This window comes from Nymphaea colorata, chromosome 9 (genome assembly GCF_008831285.2).
Source record: "Nymphaea colorata isolate Beijing-Zhang1983 chromosome 9, ASM883128v2, whole genome shotgun sequence".
Taxonomy (NCBI): domain Eukaryota; kingdom Viridiplantae; phylum Streptophyta; class Magnoliopsida; order Nymphaeales; family Nymphaeaceae; genus Nymphaea; species Nymphaea colorata.
Window position 1 is genome coordinate 2,988,425 of NC_045146.1, and position 19,290 is coordinate 3,007,714.

The following is a 19,290-nucleotide window of genomic DNA, read 5'->3' on the forward strand; positions in this document are numbered from 1 at the left end:
GAAAATCGTTTCCTGATTTTGATTACATATTCTGATGAAAGTGAACTCTTTGTTCTGATTAGATGCTTAACCACAGGTAGTCCTTGTACTGACAGTCTGTTCTTCACTGAAAATTGATTCCTTTCCGGTCCGGTTTTGTAGTTTCAGAACAATAGCTTCTCAGGTGGGTGGTGAAGTCCCCATACATGGAGCTAGTTCAACTATCTTTGCTTGCCTTTAGCACCACATAAGGCTTGCATCTCTTTGCCAGCTTGAAACTATTGCTTCCAGAAAGCTGTGTGAAAATTTTTCGATCCATTAGTGTGAAGACATTACTTGGAGTCTGGCTGGTGACTGGTACATGTCTCGACTGAACAACCGAACTTTTGGAATGCTTTCCTTTCTGTTTGCTAGGTTTTTTGTTCAGGTTCTTCCTGACCAGTTATTGCATGGGCATCCAAATGGACGTAACACCAAAGGATGTCTGCTTATGTGTTTTAACTTGCGACAAAGTGAGCTTCAAGTTCGGTTATCAATGGATTCAATTATCTGGCTTTTTACTGAATGCATGTCTTGAGTGTCAACTGACTACTAATTTTGACCTCCATTCTTCCTTTAACTTTTTACCCCTTCCCATCAACTTCCCTTTTTACTTTTTTTGGCTGGTGGTTTATCTTCATGGTCAAGGGTGAATAGATCAACCGGGATTTTGTTTTGCAACATTGCCACCCAAACTGTGCATCATGCAACAGAAGTCGGTGCTATGAACGTCATTGTGCCTGTGATAAGATGAGGGCTTTGTATGGCCACAGTAAAAATTCTGCCCACAAATACTGAGGCTGTAAGAGGAAGATCTTTTAGGTGTTGGATGGACACAGTTCCTTGCTTAACTGTGTTATGTTGTAATATTCATGTTTTGGTAGCAATCAAAATCTTCTAAGATTTTATAATGAGGGGGTGAAAGCAGGCATTGTAATGCACGTATCATGGTTGGACTGAACTCTTGTCAATTTCTACTTGATGTAGCTGCAGAGTGGGATAGCATGATCTGAACCGCATTTTCATCTCTCAGTTTGCTTGATTTTGGAGAGGACTTCTGAAGCCACCTGAATAGGAAAAGAATTGTTGCTACATCTCTTCGATGTCATGTTAGCCTTGTGAACATTTTAGTAGACATTTTGTCAGCATTGTGGCTCAAACTTGTTTAGTGTGGTTAAGTTCTTTCTAAGGTGAGAAAATGCCAATTCTTATGGATGTCAAAGCCTGGATCATAAACTGTGAGGTGAACAACTCATTTTCTTACATTTTCCAACTATTTAAGTTTGTGCAGTTGGTTAGAATGTTGCCATGTTAATGTTTGCAACTTATATTTCATTTCTGCGTTCATTTTATGTGACATTAGAAAAAGCGAAAAGGATATATGGATGAGTGCATCTGATTAGGCCTTTGCTATTCATGCGAGATCAAGCTGGTCGGCCATCCATTGGAAAAGATGGCTTGTGCAACAATGACATGCACGCCTTATTTGATGCATTGACATGCAAATGTGAGTCGGGGGGTGGCAAATACAGTACTTGGATGTTAATAAACAAGGAGGTGGTTCATGCAACAGTGACAGCTAAGTGATATCCTAATTATTTATAAGGCCAAGACTTGATGGTTGCTGTGCTGATTAGTCCCTTTGATAACAAAGCAAATTCATACATTTCTGCATTTGATGCCCTGTAAATTCTCTTGTAGCGAACATCATCTCAAATACGAAGGTCTACGATACTGTGCTAAGCTGAAATTAGGGAGACTAATCGGATTCTGTGAATAACTAGTCTAAAATGACTAAATATACAGATGCAGAAATTAGATGGCAAAAACCATGCTTTTTTGTTTCACCATTTCTCGGTAATATTATAGCCGTCAAAGGGTCATCTGTGGTACAGATCCAACAAAAATTAAAAAGAATAGAAAAGATTGTTGTAAAAAAATGGTGAATAGGTTAGATGTATAATTACAACAAAAGAACATGGCACTTTGTTTAGCTCAATATCAGGCCATCATCCCAGATTCAGCACCTTAATAATAATCGCCAAGGGACCCTTTTTAAAAATGGAAAGATATTCACAACATAGTGGCATGTGCATCTTGCTATCAGTTCTTGTTTCCATGGGGGCCATTGCAGGAAACTTCTATTCTCCACTTGATCTAGCACTAATCAAATTAAGTGTGTTTTTGTTTTTCTGGAGGACCACTGAATCATACTTGGACCGCAACTCTGTTATGCGTCAGCGCTGTGTTGGAGTTCCTGTACAAGACTCCATCTGATGAAGGGTCAGTAGTTGCTCTTCTGGATGGCAGAGTCCTGCATGGATGAAGGCAAGAAGTTCTATACTCTTAAACCATCAAGTCAGTTCAGATGCTTCACAAGTAGTACTAACTTCAAAACCAGCAAAAGGAATATAATTGCTCCAATTTAAGCACTTTTGGGCTCCAAAGACAAGCATGGACAGAATTTTTAGCATCGTCAGACCTTTTTCTTAAACTATTCCATCTATGATTCCATGAAAGTTGTGTTTCTGCTAGTAAGGGTGGGTATATGATAGCTTGGACAAGAATGAAGAAAAACGCAGGACCATGAAAGCCTGCCTGACCCACCACGGGATGTTTCTACAGCTTGATTAATCAACTACTGGGTTGATCAATTTAGCTTGTTCAATTTTGGTATGGAATTTCCATTTTGTATTGTTAAAGGGTGTTGTTTTTACCCCCAGAAGTATGTAAACAGAATCTGACAATAACTTGTGAGAAGCTCTGCACTGACATTGATGCAATAACCAAATAGAGTGATTAATTTGCTCATTGGATCAGATCATGGCGTTGCCTTTCAAAACTTACACAAAATGAGAATGAGGTATGAACGGTCATGTTCAGCCACATGCCCACTACTTACCAAGGTCACCGGAGTCAGCCAAAATAAAATCTTTTTCCAGGGATGCACAAATGGAACAGGATAGAACAGATATGAAGGCCTAGCATCATTGTTCCAGGAAGCAGTTCGTGCTAAATAAGTTGCATAATTAACTAAGATAACATGCGTATGCACCTTTACAATGAGAGCATTGAAGATTTCATGTAGAAGATAGATCAGATATGTTTCTGCACAAAGCACACATTTCAAAGGCAACACAAGAATATGGAGAACATTCCTGCGAAGAATTTGATATACATATAAATCTATATCAAGACAAGCAAATTTTTTTCAACGGAGGCAAGCTTATAAATAAAAATATGCATAAAAATCTATAATTCTAACACTAATGCTTCGTAAAAGAATACTCATATATGAAATGAGAAAGGAGGCTGTGCTGTAAGCCACAAAAGAATCCAATATACACTCAAAGAAGCTTGAATAAGGGCCAAAAAGGTCCATAGAAAGTCATCCGGTCCCCAAATGTGCTAATCAGCTGAGACCTTCAGCTGCACAAAAATTAAAAAATACAAAATACAGAAAGACAAGGAAAAGGAAAAAATGGTCTACTATTCCTAACTTCCTAACAATTCCACCCAAGCAAGAACAGAAGAGGTTGAAAAGGAAAAAAAGGGGCTGAGTTTGGAAGTAAAGCCAAGTTAATCACCTAAGTGGTGAGAGAAGCAGAAATAGGAAAATAGTTTGCAAGCAGCATGTGTGAGGCTGACTCCAAGTTTGCTTAGATCTGATTAAGCTGGTACTTGTGCAAGCTAGATCCTGCCTAAGCATGACATGTCACCTACTAGGATGACATTTTGCACAAGAAATTGCTAGTATAACTCATGTTAATTTAGAAGTATAAAGGATCATATGAAGCACCAATGATGCACAAGAAAACATTATAATTGTAGTTGAGGTAAAAGAAATTAGACGCTTTGGCATTTTACTGTTTGAGGAAATAAAAATTCTAGACTAACCTGAGCACGTTGGGATATCCCATACAGCAATTGAAGAAGTTGAACAACTTTTCTCACATAGTGCCATATTGTTTTCATGGTTGACATTCATGGCAAGCATCCACACACCAATTGTAACATCCTCATTGCTAAACATCCTAAAACTGAAAGAACGGAAGAAAAGTCAGCTTTTGCAACAGAATAGCTAGAGAATAGGAAAATCTACACTTGGTATCATAGATGATCCACTAGTTTAACTGAAAATTTTAAAATCAACAAGTTAGCACAAAACATAAATATCAAGTTATCGTTCATCATCTTCTTTTCAAAATGTTTGAAACAAATTATATATTATCCTTAATGTATAGAGGCTCTTTGTCATCATTTCTTATGATCCTTCAATATTGATCCTTTCTACATCTTCCTCTCAGAATGTATCAATAGGTTCTTCTTTAACCCATGCATGTAAGATGAACCTGATCTTTATGTTTTTATTTCTAATCTCTTTTAGTTGCCTAAATGAGTGAAAATAATTAAACATATCATAAACAAGTAAATTGTTAAGAAATAGGGTACATGTATACAGATATTACCTATGTTTATGTATGAACAATACATATATGAATATAGGTTAATATTTGTATTCAGGATGCCTTAGTTTGAATTTATCTTAGTTAGGTTTTCCACTTTTGTTTCTTTTTTGTTTTGTTTTTTCATTTTTTGTTCTAGCCATTGGCTAGTCCCAACGGCTCTTTTAGTAAATAGGAATACTGTACAGATTCAAGCTGTTGTGTACAGCATTCATCCATTCATTTGAATAAAGACTATACTTTTTACTTGGCCTTAGTGCCTATTTCTGCTGTATGTTCCATTAGGGCCCCGTTTGATTGCAGGGGAAAATACTGTTGAGAGGGTGAAATTCGTACGGGCGGGTGAAGTTTAACGCGCTGAAGATGTTGCCTCTCAAACGTCGCGAAATTTCACCCGGTAAAAGGCTAGAAACAGGTGAAATTTAACTTGCTAAAAAGTCCGACCTGTGCAAGTCGGACTTTTTAGCGGAGACATTTTGGAGGGCCATTAGGGCTCTCTCGTTCTCTCATTTTTTCCCCTCTTTTCCCTCTTCGTCGATGGCCTTCTTCCCCTTTCCTCTTTCGCTGCCTCACCTCTCTCGCTCTCTCGTTCCTCTCCTCTCTCGCTCTCTCATTGCTCTCCTCGTCCTCTCTTCTGTCGCTGTTATCTTGCTCTCTCGTTCCTCTTTTCTGTCGCTGTTATCTTGCTCTCTCGTTCCTCTTTTCTGTCGTTGTTATCTTGCTCTCTCGTTCCTCTCCTTTCTCGCTCTTTCGTTCCTCCCGTCTTTTCCCAACGTCGCCCGCTTGCAGCAACAGGTGAGTCCATGATATTTAACACCTTGTCGCTCTCTCACACGCTTGTTGGTGAAAACCCATCTCTCTTCTTCTGTTTTGGCGATTTTTTGCATTGGCTGCTAATCACACTGGTTGCTTCTTTCCCTCTTTCTCCATTTTCCTTACCATTGTTGCCTTTGAAGGCCTGCACTTTTTGTGATGGCTCTGTCGTCGGAAGGTAAACAAGTGATGTGTGTGTGGTTGTTTTGTTTTTCAAAAGACTATGCAATCCTTGCCATGTGGTATGAATGTTCTGTTTGTTGTGTTTCTATACCTTTTCGTTTTTTTCTGAGATACGCTGTAAATTCCCTATTCCTGTTTCTGGTGTTTGAAATTATGAGGTGCGTTTTTATTTAAGGAATCTAATTACTTTTTTGAGAATGACAAATAGTAATTACCGGTTGGCAATTACAACTGTATCAAGGCTCTTTCAACCCTTACCTCAAATTGTGTTTCCTTCACAACTGTATCAAGTGCTCTTTCAAAGATTTCCTCAACTCACTGGATAAACAAATCCTTTAAAAGTTGTGTGTGAATTTCTTTTTCCCTTTTGTGTGGAGATGCCTTCAATTTTCTGGGATCATTTTTTACGATGTGTAAAGATTTTCAGTAGCTTCCACTTGTCTACTCCAGTTACCTGTAAGTATGAACATTTGATTTTCTGTGGAAAAAAAAAAGGAGAAAATCGATCTAGAGATTGCAGGGATCCAAGTATGGTCAGGCTAATGTAGCTTTGTTTGCCTTCGCTATGCATGTCAATTTAGTTTCCACCTGCCTATTCACTTTCTGGTAATCTGCTTGTAATTGTTCTAAGAAAGATGAGAATAGTCACTAGGATGTACAGAAGTGAGAAGTAGCACTGGTTTCATTTACTTCTTTCCTTCATTACTTCTCTGGATTTTTTACGTTGTCTCTTTGGACCACTAGATTTATTAACATTTTTCACATATATGGGATTCTCCAGCGACAAGAGTTTTGAGCAGGTTAAGGATGATGTTAAAAGAGATTTCCTGCCAGCACTTATTTTAGAAGGTGCTGTATGGCCGCTTGCACAGGCAGCGAACTTCCGCTATATCCCAGTCAGATACCAACTTTTGTATGTCAACGTCTTTTGGTTATCGGAAGTGGATTCTTGTCATGGGTTGACCAGCAAGAAGATGCACCATGGAAGCAATGGATTACTTCTCTCGTAACTCTGAAAGAAGAGGAAGGGCAGAGATGACTCTTTTCATTCTTTCCTCTGCTGTTGTGCGTAAATTGATGTTTTTCTTCTCCCCATATTAATTCATGTACATGTGAAAAAACTACATGAATACTTGCTAAAAGTTGTTTCTGAAGGGGCTGATTGTTTTGTATACAATTTCTCTATCGACAAGTGTCCCATTTTCTGGCTAAGTTGTTACTTCATTCATGCTATTGCTTTTTTAGATGAGATGAGCGCTATGGCAAATTCATTCTCTAAAGTGCTGCTTCATCTCATCTGACCTATGTTTCATAACCATGTAAGTTACACACCTGGAGTAACCATGATCATGCAATGGTACAACCTCTTGTACAAGAGGCATCCTAATTCACTGTAACAGTTTCTGCTGCATGTTAGGCACACGTAATTCTCCAGTTGGTCATCCGATGAACGCAAGAAGACGTTCCTCTTAGAATTCACACCTTGACAGATAGATTCTTTCCTCTCAAGCGTATGAACTAAAACCCCCTCCAAGTGGTACCCTTGGCTTAAACATAGCAACTGCTGACAAGTACCGGCAGCGATTGAAGCAAATGCTCTGCATATAACACATCAGTATGTTTACTCTCAAATTTTTTACCTTGTGCATCAAACAGGGTTAATTTTACCCTGCAAAAAACTACCATGTGCATCAAACCTGGTTAACTTTACCACGTTAAATTCTATCCTGTCATCAAATTGGGCCTCAGATTGAAAGAGGGAGAAACTTCATCCTGGTAAATTTACCATATTAAATTCTTCTATGTCATCAAACGGGCCCTTAGTGACTGTTGTAGTCACATTTTCATGGTATTAGAGCCATTTTTGACTGGTTCTTTTTGTGTTGGTTCTTTTTGTAGAATTCTGAAGCTGGGTTGATGCTTTATTTCTGAAAACTGATTCATCAAGAATCCACTTGTTCGTTGTTGTCTAAAGCTAAGTGATTTTTCATTCATTTCTGCTGTTTCAATCGTGGTTCACTGCTGCAACTGGTTATCATCCACCAACTGTTCGGTAAAACGTCCAAAACTATCACTTAGTCCTCTAGAGCAGATTTCATGGAGGATTCCAAAATTTCGATCGAAGGAGGAAGATATCATGCTCCATACAAGCTTGATGGAATCAACTATACGCTATGGACAAAATATTTGGAGATGCATATCAAAGGAAAATACTTATGGGGTTTCATAAGAGGTATGTCCATTCCCCCTTCTCTCAAGTTAACTTAAGTAGAAAATATGATTGTGAAAGAATTAGATAGGAAGGAAAGACAAAATGCTATGAATGAATATTATAAGAAACTAGATGATTGGGAAGCCAAGAACTCTAGGATTAAAGAATTGACTTATGGAAGTATTGAACCTAGAATTACTCAAAACCTCATGTACTATGAAAAGACAAGTGAAGCATGGGAATATCTCAAAGGAATGTTTACTCAAAAAAATATGGCCCGAAAGTATCTATTGATTCAAAACGTCCAAAATATCAAACAAGGAGAGAAAAATGTTAAGAGATTATTTTATGGAAATCTCTAGTGTGTGGAATGAGTTACATCAACTTAGTCCTAAACTAGGAACGGATTATAAGTGCCACGAGATTAGAAAAGATGAAGTTGATGAATTTAGATTTTTTCAATTTCTTCAAGGACTAAGACCCGAATTTGAACAAATAAGGTCAACTCTTCTATCATTAGCTTCTCCTCCACTCATTCATAAACTTCTTACGAAATTAAGTGGAGAAGAAACTAGAATGAAATTATCCAAAGAAATGGATAGTGTTATCATTTCCAAACAAGAAGAAGAAAAAGTTTTAGCCTCTCCTAAACCCGAAAACAACATTAGATCTTTTAGATCCCCTAATTTAAGAATCAACATAGAGGGGAATATAAAATTGTTTGCCACTTTTGTCATGAACTGGGTCACATAAGACCTAGATGTCCAAAGTTGAACAACAATGAAGGACAATCACGAAATTATGAAGGGAATTTTCTCAAAGGAGGAGCTTCATATCCTCAAGGCAAGCAACACAACCCTAGACAGTTTGATCAAAGGAAGGTTGCAAATGTTCAAAATGAAGGATGTGATCTTGCGTCAATCTCCACAACATTGAACCAAATCATGACGGCTCTTCAACCCATAATGAAGGAGTCAAATTTCAGAGCACTAGTGACAACCGCATCCACCTCCAACACTCCCGGTATGATTCCTTGGCTTTTAGATTCTGGTACATCTTTTCATATGACACTTCTGTCACACGGGTACTCCTCCTTAGGAGGAGTACCCGCACGGTACGGGTAGGACACAGGTACGGGTATGGCCCTGGGTACGGCAGGGTACTGCGTTGACCGTACCGGGTGCGCTCAACGCACCCAAGGTCATTTTTGACCTTTTTCAGACTCGGTCAATGTTGACTGAGTCCAAATTTGTCCAATTTTAATGTTAACGATTTTTACATTTTAACTTCTTAAACCATTTTAACGTTAAAATTTTCGAAACCCTCATTTTAATGTCCCACTTCCCTATTTTTTCTTCATTTTAACTTCTATATATGTATGTGCATGTGTGTGTATGGCCGTACCCCCGCACCCAAGTTTTTTAAAAATGGTCTGTACCCGTACCCGCACCCGTACCCGTACCTATGTGACATAGTATGACACCTAATATGTCATGTTTGACCAATTTTGAACAAGCAAGAAAAGAATCAAATGTAGTTAACGCTGATGGAACGTCTTTGAGTGTTAAAGTAGTTGGGAATTTTGAAAAAGAATTTGGAAAACAAAAATTCTTTGTACCAAAAGTTAGTTATGTCCCTAGACTTAATTTAACTTACTTTCTGTATCTCAAATGTCAGATCTTGGTTTTGATATAGTTTTCTCATCAAATAAATGTTTGGTACAGGATCACCAAACCGAGAGATTGATTGAGGAAGGTTTTAGAAAAGGGGACCTTTACTACATGAACAATTTATGTATCCCCAAAGAAAAATTTTGTTACTATGTCAAAAATGTGGACATCAATGTTTGACATCAAAGATTAGGTCATCAAACATTAGAAAATTATCTATGATGACTCCTACCAAGGATATTTGCATTGAGAACTTTAAATGTAATGATTGCATACATAGAAAGATGAAATCTTTATCTTTTGGACAAAGAAACTTCTTTTCTTCTACGCTCTTTGAGCTTGTTCATTCCGATGTATGAGGGTCATTTCCTATCATGTCAAAAGGAGGACTATCTTATTATGTGATATTTGTTGATGATTTCACTAGATATTGTTGGATATATTTTCTAAGATTCAAATCTGAAGTTTTGGAGATGTTCAAAAATTTTTACAACTTGGTAAAAACATAGTTTGGTGCTAAATTAAAAATTTTAAGGACTGATTCCGGAGGTGAATATATTTCCAATGAATTCAAAAAATATTTGAAAAACTATGGAATAATTCATCAAAAATCATGTCCAAGGGCACCTCAACAAAATGGACTTTTTGAAACAAAACATAGGCACATAGTTGAAACAACAAGAAATCTTCTTATAGCAAAAAATATACCTAAAGACTTTTGGGCTGAAACAACCCTTGCTTCTGTTTTATCTCTAAATAGAATGGCTTCAAAAGTTTTAAATAATACAACTTCTTTTGAAAAATTGTTCAAGTATGAACCCGATCTCAATCACACTTCAATTTTTGGATGCAAATGTTTTGTTCTAAATGACAAGACTGACAAACTAAGTTCAAAGGTTATTGAATGTGCCTTCATAGGTTATTCTGAGACACAAAAAGGCTACAAATGTTGTGACCCAGATCATAGTTTCAAAGAATGTAAAGTTTAATGAAAATGGAGAATCACAAAACAACAATGATTATTCTTTTCTATTCAAGTATCTCTCTCAATGTGATGATGAAATGTTTGATATTGATTATAGTAACATTAATAATAAAGATGACAGAGTAGCCAAGGACATAATCACACATCATAGAAGAAACCAGCAACAAGACATTGGTGAAGAAGAACATCATGAAACTATTGATCTCCAACCAACTTCAAGTGAACATAACCTTAGAAGATTCACTAGAAACGTAAGGCAACCCAATAGGTTTGTGTCATATGAGACATTTACCCCTACACATAGAGCTAGAATCAATGTCATTCACTCTCACTTTGAACCATCTACATTTAATGGAACCTTTAAATATACTGAGTGGAAGAATGCTATGTTAGAAGAATAGAATGCCTTGAGAAAAACTCAAACATAAGAAATACAAAATTTACCTATAGGAAAAAAAAACTATTAGATGCAAATGAGTATACAAGGTGAAAACGAAAAGTGATGAATCTCTAGAAAGATATAAAGTTAGGCCTGTTGCTAAAGGTTATACTCAAGAATATGGTATCGACTATGAGGAAACATTTGCTCCTGTAGCTAGAATGCTACTGCTAGGACTCTTATTGCTTTAACATCTATTAAAAACTAGAGTATCTATCAAATGGATGTTAAAAATGTCTTTTAAAATGGAGATCTTATGGAAAAAGTTTATATGGAAGTACCAACAGGTTTGTCTCTCCCACCTCTAAGAAGGCTCTATATGGTCTCAAACAAGCACCTAAAGCTTGGTTTGATTGTTTTAATTCTGTTATCTCTAATTATGAATTTCATTCTTGTATGACTGACACTGCTTTGTTTGTTAAGAATACTACTGCAGGTATCATAATCCTCCTATTATATGTTGATGACATGATCATAATAGGCAATTAAAGAATGTAAGAACCTATTGCAAAAAACTTCTGAAATGAAAGATTTAGGTTTTCTAACGTACTTTTTGGAATTGAGGTTGCATATTCCACTACAAGTTATTTTTTATCACAAACTAAGTTTGCTGCAGAGGTTATTAGTTATTACTAAGTCAGTATAATAGATAAGATTACAGAAACTCCAGAAGCAGTAGGAAGCAAAATGAAGCTTGTGGAATCTTTAATATATCTTAGTATCACTCGCCCTGATATTGCTCATGTGGTTCATACGGTAAGTCAATTTCAACATGCTCCATCAACTATTCATATGGGAGTTGTTATTCGTATTATTAGATACATCAAATGAACAATAAATAAGGGAGTATTTATGGCTTCTTCTTCCTCTCTAAACAAGGGAGTATTTATGGCTTCTTCTTCATCTCTAAACTTGATTGCTTATACTGATGCTGATTGGAGAGGAGATCTAAATGATAGACACTCAACTACTGGGTTTTGCATTTTTTTTTAGGAGAATCACTCATATCGTGGAAGTGCAAAAAACAACAAAAGATATATCTTTCTTCTACTGAAGCTAAATATCGAGTCATAGCCTCCACAACCATGGAAATTGTCAAGCTTCATCAAATGCTCCTCGATATGGGAACAACAATAGAAGAACTCATTGATTTGTGCTGCGACAACAAGATTTCTATCTACATTGCCCAAGAACCAAATATTTCATGAACGAACCAAGCATATAGAAATGGATTGTCACTATGTTCATGAAGAATTTTTGAAGAAAACTATCAAGCTTCCATATGTCTCCTCATAATTCCAGGCTGATTTTTTCACAAATACACTATGTTCTTTCAGATTCAACTTTCTTTTAAATAAACTTTTGATGATAGCATCGTAAGTTTAAGGGGGGGTGTTAAGAAATAGAGTATATGTATACAGATATTACCTATGTATGTTTATATATGAATAATACATATATGAATATAGGTTAATATTTGTATTTAGGATAGTTTGATTTTACTTTAGTTAGGTTTTACACTTTTATTTCTTTTTTGTTTTGTTTTTTTATTTTTTGTTTTAGCCGTTTGCTAGTTCCCAACGGCTCTTTTATGAGCCGTTGGAACTAGTCCAACGGCTAGTTCAGTCTTCTCTCTTGTATAAATAAGAATACTATTCATTGTACAGATTCAAGCTGTTGTGTACAACATTTATCTATTCATTTGAATAAAGATTATACTTTTTACTTGGCCTTAGTGCCTATTCTGTTGTATGTTCCATTAGTGACTGTTGCAATCACATTTTCATAAATATTATTGTATTAACTTATAAACCATATGATATTAGTTTCATATTGGAACTAATAATCACAGAGCACTCAACCTACTACTAGGTTCTCTGCCAGAAAAGTTGCAACTGCCACTCCTTTTTACCTCCATCTTTTCCTTTGGGCCTAAAGTTAGCCACATCTGGTCCTACATTAGGATCAGTAGTGAATCACTAATGGGAAGCTATAAATCCTCATTATCCTCAACCTCAAAGGGTTCACCATATTCATCTCTACATCTTCGTTTTGTCAAATTTTTTTTACTAGAAATTTTCAATCATTTGATGGTATTGGAAAGGTCCACGCGACAACATTGTCATGTGTCCCAACTAGAGATCCCCATAGACATCATATTTCTCATAAAACTACATGTCATGCTTAACTAATGATCAACTTCAACACAAATGCACCAATGGCATAGAGAGTCCATGTGAACGGTTCTTGTCAAAATACCATAATTCATAGTAAAAACTAAAAAACAAGATTGTAGCCTTGTACACCTTTCACAGGGAAAGGCACCTCCTAGAAACAGAATAAGCAGAAGCCTCTTTTCCCAACATGAGTATTTATTTCTCATGCACGGCTTTGACATCAAATTTAAGTTTTCCTCCTCAAAACAGCAACACTCGCCTCTACATTGCTCTTCAGACTTGGGATTGAAGTGTTTCCAAAAACTCAAAATGCAGAAATCGAGGTTCAGGCCCCCTTAAATTTCCAGATAGGCCATAGCTCGTAATATGGTGTGATACAGATATATTACACCTAAACAGGTATAGAGGTGCCCAATAATGCATCATGATCACTACATTACGTATCAGATGACACCAAATGCTATGATATGATATCTGCAAGATTCTTGTAAGTTTGACAAATTTTTTCATCAAAAAGGTCCTTGTATGAAGAGTTTTCATTATTCCTCTTAATAGAACTTAAACTGATTTCTTGCAGGAATAAATCTTCCTTTATTTTTTTGGCCACATTAGTTAAAGCACTTATACATGAGAGATAGGTTCACAGTATGTATTAAGTAACATGGGTACATCATTTGTGCTCACATACCTGTGTCATGCAGAGACACATGGACGCAGTTAATTGTTCCATACCAGGTACGTCTGAATCCATACTGACTCGTTTCTTTTTCCTGAGTTTAAAGTTCTGTCTTTTTTCATAAACCTGATCCCCAGAAAAAGGATGCCACTTCTTCCATGAACTGCAGCTTGCACTAGCCTCTGGTAGCCTGCTACGACCTCTGACAACTAACCGCTAATTCCAGAAACAGGCTGCATTTTTCTGGTAATCAGCGGCCACCCTCTAACAAGGTTGTAACTTGTAATGCATTATTTTTAGTTTTGCTTCTACTTTTGTTTATCTATTTCACCTTAATCTTTGTTTTCAGATTTTCCAACGAAATAAGAATTTAAAGAGTTCTTTTGTTTAGTTTTTCATGTTTTACAGTTGGAGTTGGTTTTACCTCCTTTTTTTAAACCCTTTACTTTCTTTGAAATCCCTACTTTTTGTTCTCCACAAGTTTTAAAAATCCATTTCTTTGATCTTTTGTGGCATAGGATTTTTATTGCTGTGTACATTTTATAAATGTAAACATGGTTTAAAAGAAATCATAGTTCAAAAGTTTCTAAAGCTTCTGTTCACTAATCTCTGACACAGCATTATCTTCTAGAGCTGTTCACTAATCTCTGTCACAGCACTGTGTTTGATCATGACAAGCTCAGCCTAGTGCTCTATTTGCACAAGCTGAGCACAAAACAGTCAACTGCACAAGCCTGACCTCAAGAAAGGTTTCCCTCTTATTCCGATTTTGCTGCACTATTTGTTTAGTTTTCACGGTTTAAGCTTTATTTTTCTTTATTTTTCTGCATATTATTCATTTTATACAACATAAATTTTGTGAACTGTTGGATGGCTTTATCTTTTTTCTATTAAGTGTTGATTGTTATCAGTTAGTTACTCAGCCATGTGTATTGTTCTTGATTACAGGTTGCCTATTGTAATATGGTGCACAAAGGAAATGGAAAAGCAGATCGTATAGAAAAGCAGATCGTATAGACACACACTCCTGGCCATACCCCTGCATTCATATTTCTTGAAAGTGCTGTGTCATAACCTATGTGCTTCTGATGCAAAGCATAACGATATTGAAAATATTTAGCTGTGAAAGCTAATTAATGTCAAAAAGGCTCTTCCCAGTAATTTCTAATGCATAAGCTTTTGGTTGTACTTGTATGAGTTCATGCTATATGATAGCAAGAGTGTTATAGCAATGCATCTTAATGTTGTGTAACGGATTGAGTTACATTTGCAGAGAGGAAGAGTGCATGTGATGACCAATGTTACTTCAAAATTCAAAGTAAAGGAAGGTTCTACAGATGATCGACTTGGTTGAATCACTGGTTTAATGACATCAAATCTGCGTCAAAAGCATATAAATGGAAGCAGTATAAGGGTACTATTTTGCATATCTCAATATGCTATATGAAAATGGGGTGCCTCCCTGAGGGGTTTCTTTATATCAATGTCAAACTAGTACAACCTTGATGATTTTTTATTTACTTAATTTTTATTTTTTTATTTTTTTCTAACACTTGCAATCAAGTATCTTCCTTGCATCCTGCACCTTATAATGAATAAAGAGGAATATTTGTTGAAGAACCTCATGAAATGGCAAAGGACTTCTGGCTGAGGCTTTTTGAAAAAAAAAAAAGGAAAATAGCAGCCAAAATAAAAGAAGAAAAAAATTGCTAAACTTAACTTGCACCATTTGTAAAAAGACGGAGTATTTTGCAAGAGCAGCATGTGTTTAAGTTTGCTGGTGAAACCATGTGAATAAGAGCAAACTGTACTTGCCTGTCATTCTTCACAGCTACCATGCTTGCAACAACATCAGCAGACAGAGCATATATAGGACCATAAGCGTGAAGAAAATACTCTGAACCAAGCAAATAGGATAAAGGCTCATACCTGCAAGAAACAGACGATCATGGACATTGACTTGACTGGTTCAAAACTTATTGGGCAATGTTCAACTCTTAAACATAGAACTATGTCCTAAGCAACTTGATAACCATGACAATAAGAAAGAACTGTGCTGTTGTGCAGCGCAACTTATATGAATTCCTACCATTTGAGCTTCGGATCAGTGAAAACTGGACCTTTTTTCATGCATCCCAGGTAAGTTAAAGGGTGGGACCGTTCCTTTGCCAAGAGTACTGATAAGCGATCTGGTAAGAAAAGGACATCATCAGAGATGATGGAAGATGAAACTCCACTGACCTAGACTCTCGTATGAGCGCCAGTTGGTTGGTCACCATTGTGTGAAATCATCCAACTGATTCTAAATCTTGATTCAAGTGCAGTAACATAATCCTATACGGATTTCCTCAGAAAGCATTTCAATGCACTACAAGTAGGCAGTTGTGAAAACAAGGTGAAATAGAAGATTCATAAGGTCAATTACCTGGCCTTAAATAGATGTCATCATCAGCTTTAACATAGAAGTCAGCATCATAGAGTCCATAAGCAGATCTGAAGAACGCTAACCTAGAAAAGAAAGACTACGTAAGAGTTGTATGTCTTGAGGACACAACTGCAAGTCCCCTGAGGCAGAAATCAAACAGCTCTCACGTTTTGTGAGGAAGGTTGCTGTACATTTCCTCGATGTCCAAAAGCATGAAGTCATCATATTCCTCCACCTCCTTCCTGAGATCTGACATTTTCTTGGCATCACTGGTTTTGCCAATGACAAACCGGAATGCTAAACCTGTTGCTTCTTCTAAACTGCAGAGCAATTCATGTAATCAGAAAAAGAAAGACTGAAAAAAGACAAATTTTACCGACACAGCAAATAAACAAATGCTGGACATCCGTAAATGTCTGGTAAAACAAGCATTACGTTTAGTCAAAAAACTAAAAAAAAAAAAAATTGACATTCCATTCATGATAAGTATCAGACAATTATTAGAACCACACAAGATTCAAGTGTCCGCTACATGATTCCATTTCCAGATATACGTTCATAAATATTTATCGATGATACATATGCAGCAACAATGAATAGACGAAATATCTGTGCCAACTGCAAACTAACAATCCGTCACTCGGATGCAGGTCTTATCGTTGGATTCACAGTCAACAAGGAACAACCAAGAAAGTATAAGGGAAATATCGGTAGCCGATAATGAATGAGGGGATGTTGGAGATGAAGGTTTTCAAAAGCTGAGCATGTAGCGACAAGATTAGCATCTGCAATTTCGAGAAACGCCATTTTTTCTCAACTTGTTGTCCGACAACAAAAATATTAATAAATGAACAATCGTGGGGAAGCATGAGTTGAACGAGTTTTCGTTGTCTGAGAATAGCAATTTCAACCAAAAGGAGAACTAAAATGTGATCCAAGAAAGAACAGCCAGGATACATTGTCATAAAGAACTCTTTTTTCTCTAAGTGGACAAGCTCAGCGCTTCTAGCTATGAAAATCAACAAAGTCCATACTCCGAAGGACAATCTTTTCAGCAACAACAGGTCACAGTTTCAATATCACATTTGCATATTATTCCCTATCAATCAGAAAAGAAAAGAAATTCTTCCACAAAAATTGCACAAATTACAGAAAAAGGAAAGGCAAAAACGAGAGATACAGGATCAGGAAATTTAGGCGAACAAGGTTACCGTTGAAGACCATCGTGATCGGAGGGCATCCATGTCTTCCTCAGGGATCTCCTCCTCCCGAACGACCCGAATCCCGTCTGGATCCCGACGAACCCCATCACCTTATGCCGCTTCGCTCCCGTAACACTGAGCACGCCAGCAATCTGCTCAACTCCACCGCCAGAGACATCCGACAAGACCGACACGGTCCTCACCTCGAACTCCTTGCACTTGTGGCCTGACGTCGGCCTCCACATTGCGAAGAGTCCAAAGACGATTCCGACGATGCCGACCGCGAAGCAGAAAAGTGAGATCGCCGGTCTCCGAAGGTAAGAACGCCAGGATTGGCGGTGGTAGAAAACCTTCCTGTTCATGGCTGCCCGGTTAACACCTGAAGAATCCCTAGAGATCTAGCGCTTCTGTTAGCATTACCTCAGGATCCAGAGGAATGTTTTCCTAATCTGGGGCTTTTCCCGTGAGACGGGACAAAGTTTCAGTTGGTGGGATTTCCGAGAGAGAGAAAGAGAAAGAGACAGTTACTGCTCGAGAAGCCGAATTACAGCAGAGAGAGACAGAATGTCAGTTACTCCTCGAGAAGCTGAAGCACAGAAGAGAGAGAGAGCTCGTAGCTTTGAGAAGGAATTTTGGGACCTCCTCCTTCCGGGACTCTGCCAAATCATATTTGTAACGAAATCTAAAATCTCGCGACCGTCCATATTGGTAGACGTCGCCGCTCTGAAGGCAGTCCAGTGTTGTCAATGACTCAACTTGTTCTCTATCGAAGTGTATCGTCTCCGCCTCTTGTTGGTATCATACACAGAGCTGACACGAGTTTATATATCTCTATTTTTATTTCAAAATAAACTTCCAATATTCTAAATTATTTTTAAATCTCAAAAAGGAAAATAAAATGCTATGAAGGGATATATTACCTTACCAACCAGCCTTGGCGTTGCCAGCACGCATAAACAAGGCACACGTTGAACGCATGTGCACTTCAACGTGAACAACACAATTTATTATTTAATCTGTTAATAAAATATAACTAAATATTTTAAAATTCAAAAATATTTTTTAGACATGTAAGAGCATGTGCATCAAAGTATTTTAAGGGTTGTTTGACATTAGGAGCAATATAGCGAAGTACATTCATTTTACACTTGTTTATATGGTTCATGAATTTGTTTCAAAATTGAAATTGACCCATCAAACATTGTTCGCATATTTCATAAATCTACTCTAATTTTGAAACAGATTCAATAGATACTTGCATGGTATTCTCAAAGTCAAACAACCTTTAAATGGTATGCCGATATAAATAGGTAGATTTATGAAATACTTACAAAGTCTTTTTGTTGTCATAGTCCTTTAAGGAGTCATTTGGCAACATTAACAGGTTGTTATCTCATGAATCTGCACTAAAAAATAAGACCAATCTATTAAATATTATAATAATACAGCATTTCATGAATCTTTCATAAATTTTGGAACAAATTTACGAAACAATAACAATTTGTTACTGTTGCCAAACACTCCCTCACTAGAAAGGGTGGGACGATTCAACCCTATTTGAAGAACATTGTTAAAACCAGCAGGTTGACTGACTCTAGTGTTTGCTTATTTGGATTGCCAAAGTTCATGAATATTCCAGCTGTTCGACATGCCGCCATGTTCGAGCTTGCGGGGCTCAACTCATTCCCTGAAATCAATAGAAAAGCTATCTTAACAAGTATGTTGAAGCTAATTGGCTTACTCATGCAAATGGAAAGGGGATTCCTAAACAACTTTTACAGCTTATTGCTGTAGTCTTTTTTTCTGAATGTGTAATTTGATCAATACAAATTAAGTTCCTTTAAGAACACCAAATTGGTGGTTTTCTTTGTGAATAGGAGAGGTCGAATTGAGGCAGATAACTACCCGTTTGCAATGAATGGATGCTAGTGGAAGGCCTCCTGTACAAATATTGTGTACAGAAAATGAATAAGGGAAAGCCATTCTGGAACGATAAAGAAAATCAAACAGTATAAACTTTGCTG

At 37.0% G+C, this 19,290-nt stretch overlaps 1 protein-coding gene across 1 annotated transcript; it reads right to left on the minus strand.

Moving 5' to 3' along the window:
• Nucleotides 1-1,833: 1,833 nt before the first annotated feature.
• On the minus strand, nt 1,834-18,028 carry LOC116260446 (probable beta-1,3-galactosyltransferase 14). Its single transcript, XM_031638792.2, has 7 exons — nt 17,276-18,028; nt 16,232-16,384; nt 16,065-16,147; nt 15,729-15,828; nt 15,455-15,568; nt 3,916-4,058; nt 1,834-2,332 (listed from the first exon to the last, which is right to left on the minus strand). The coding sequence occupies exons 1-7, from the start codon at nt 17,626-17,628 to the stop codon at nt 2,256-2,258; spliced, it is 1,023 nt and encodes a 340-aa protein (XP_031494652.1). The 5' UTR covers nt 17,629-18,028; the 3' UTR covers nt 1,834-2,255.
• Between the last annotated feature and the right edge of the window lie 1,262 nt (nt 18,029-19,290).

Coding starts and splice junctions, on each gene's coding strand:
- LOC116260446 (XM_031638792.2), bottom strand. CDS start 17,628: ATGAACAGGAAGGTTTTCTACCACCGCCAATCCTGGCGTTCTTACCTT. Junction 15,569..15,728: donor ACTGATCCGAAGCTCAAATG/GTAGGAATTCAT, acceptor TGTTTCTTGCAG/GTATGAGCCTTTATCCTATT. Junction 4,059..15,454: donor GTAGCTGTGAAGAATGACAG/GCAAGTACAGTT, acceptor CCGTTCTTTCAG/TTTTAGGATGTTTAGCAATG.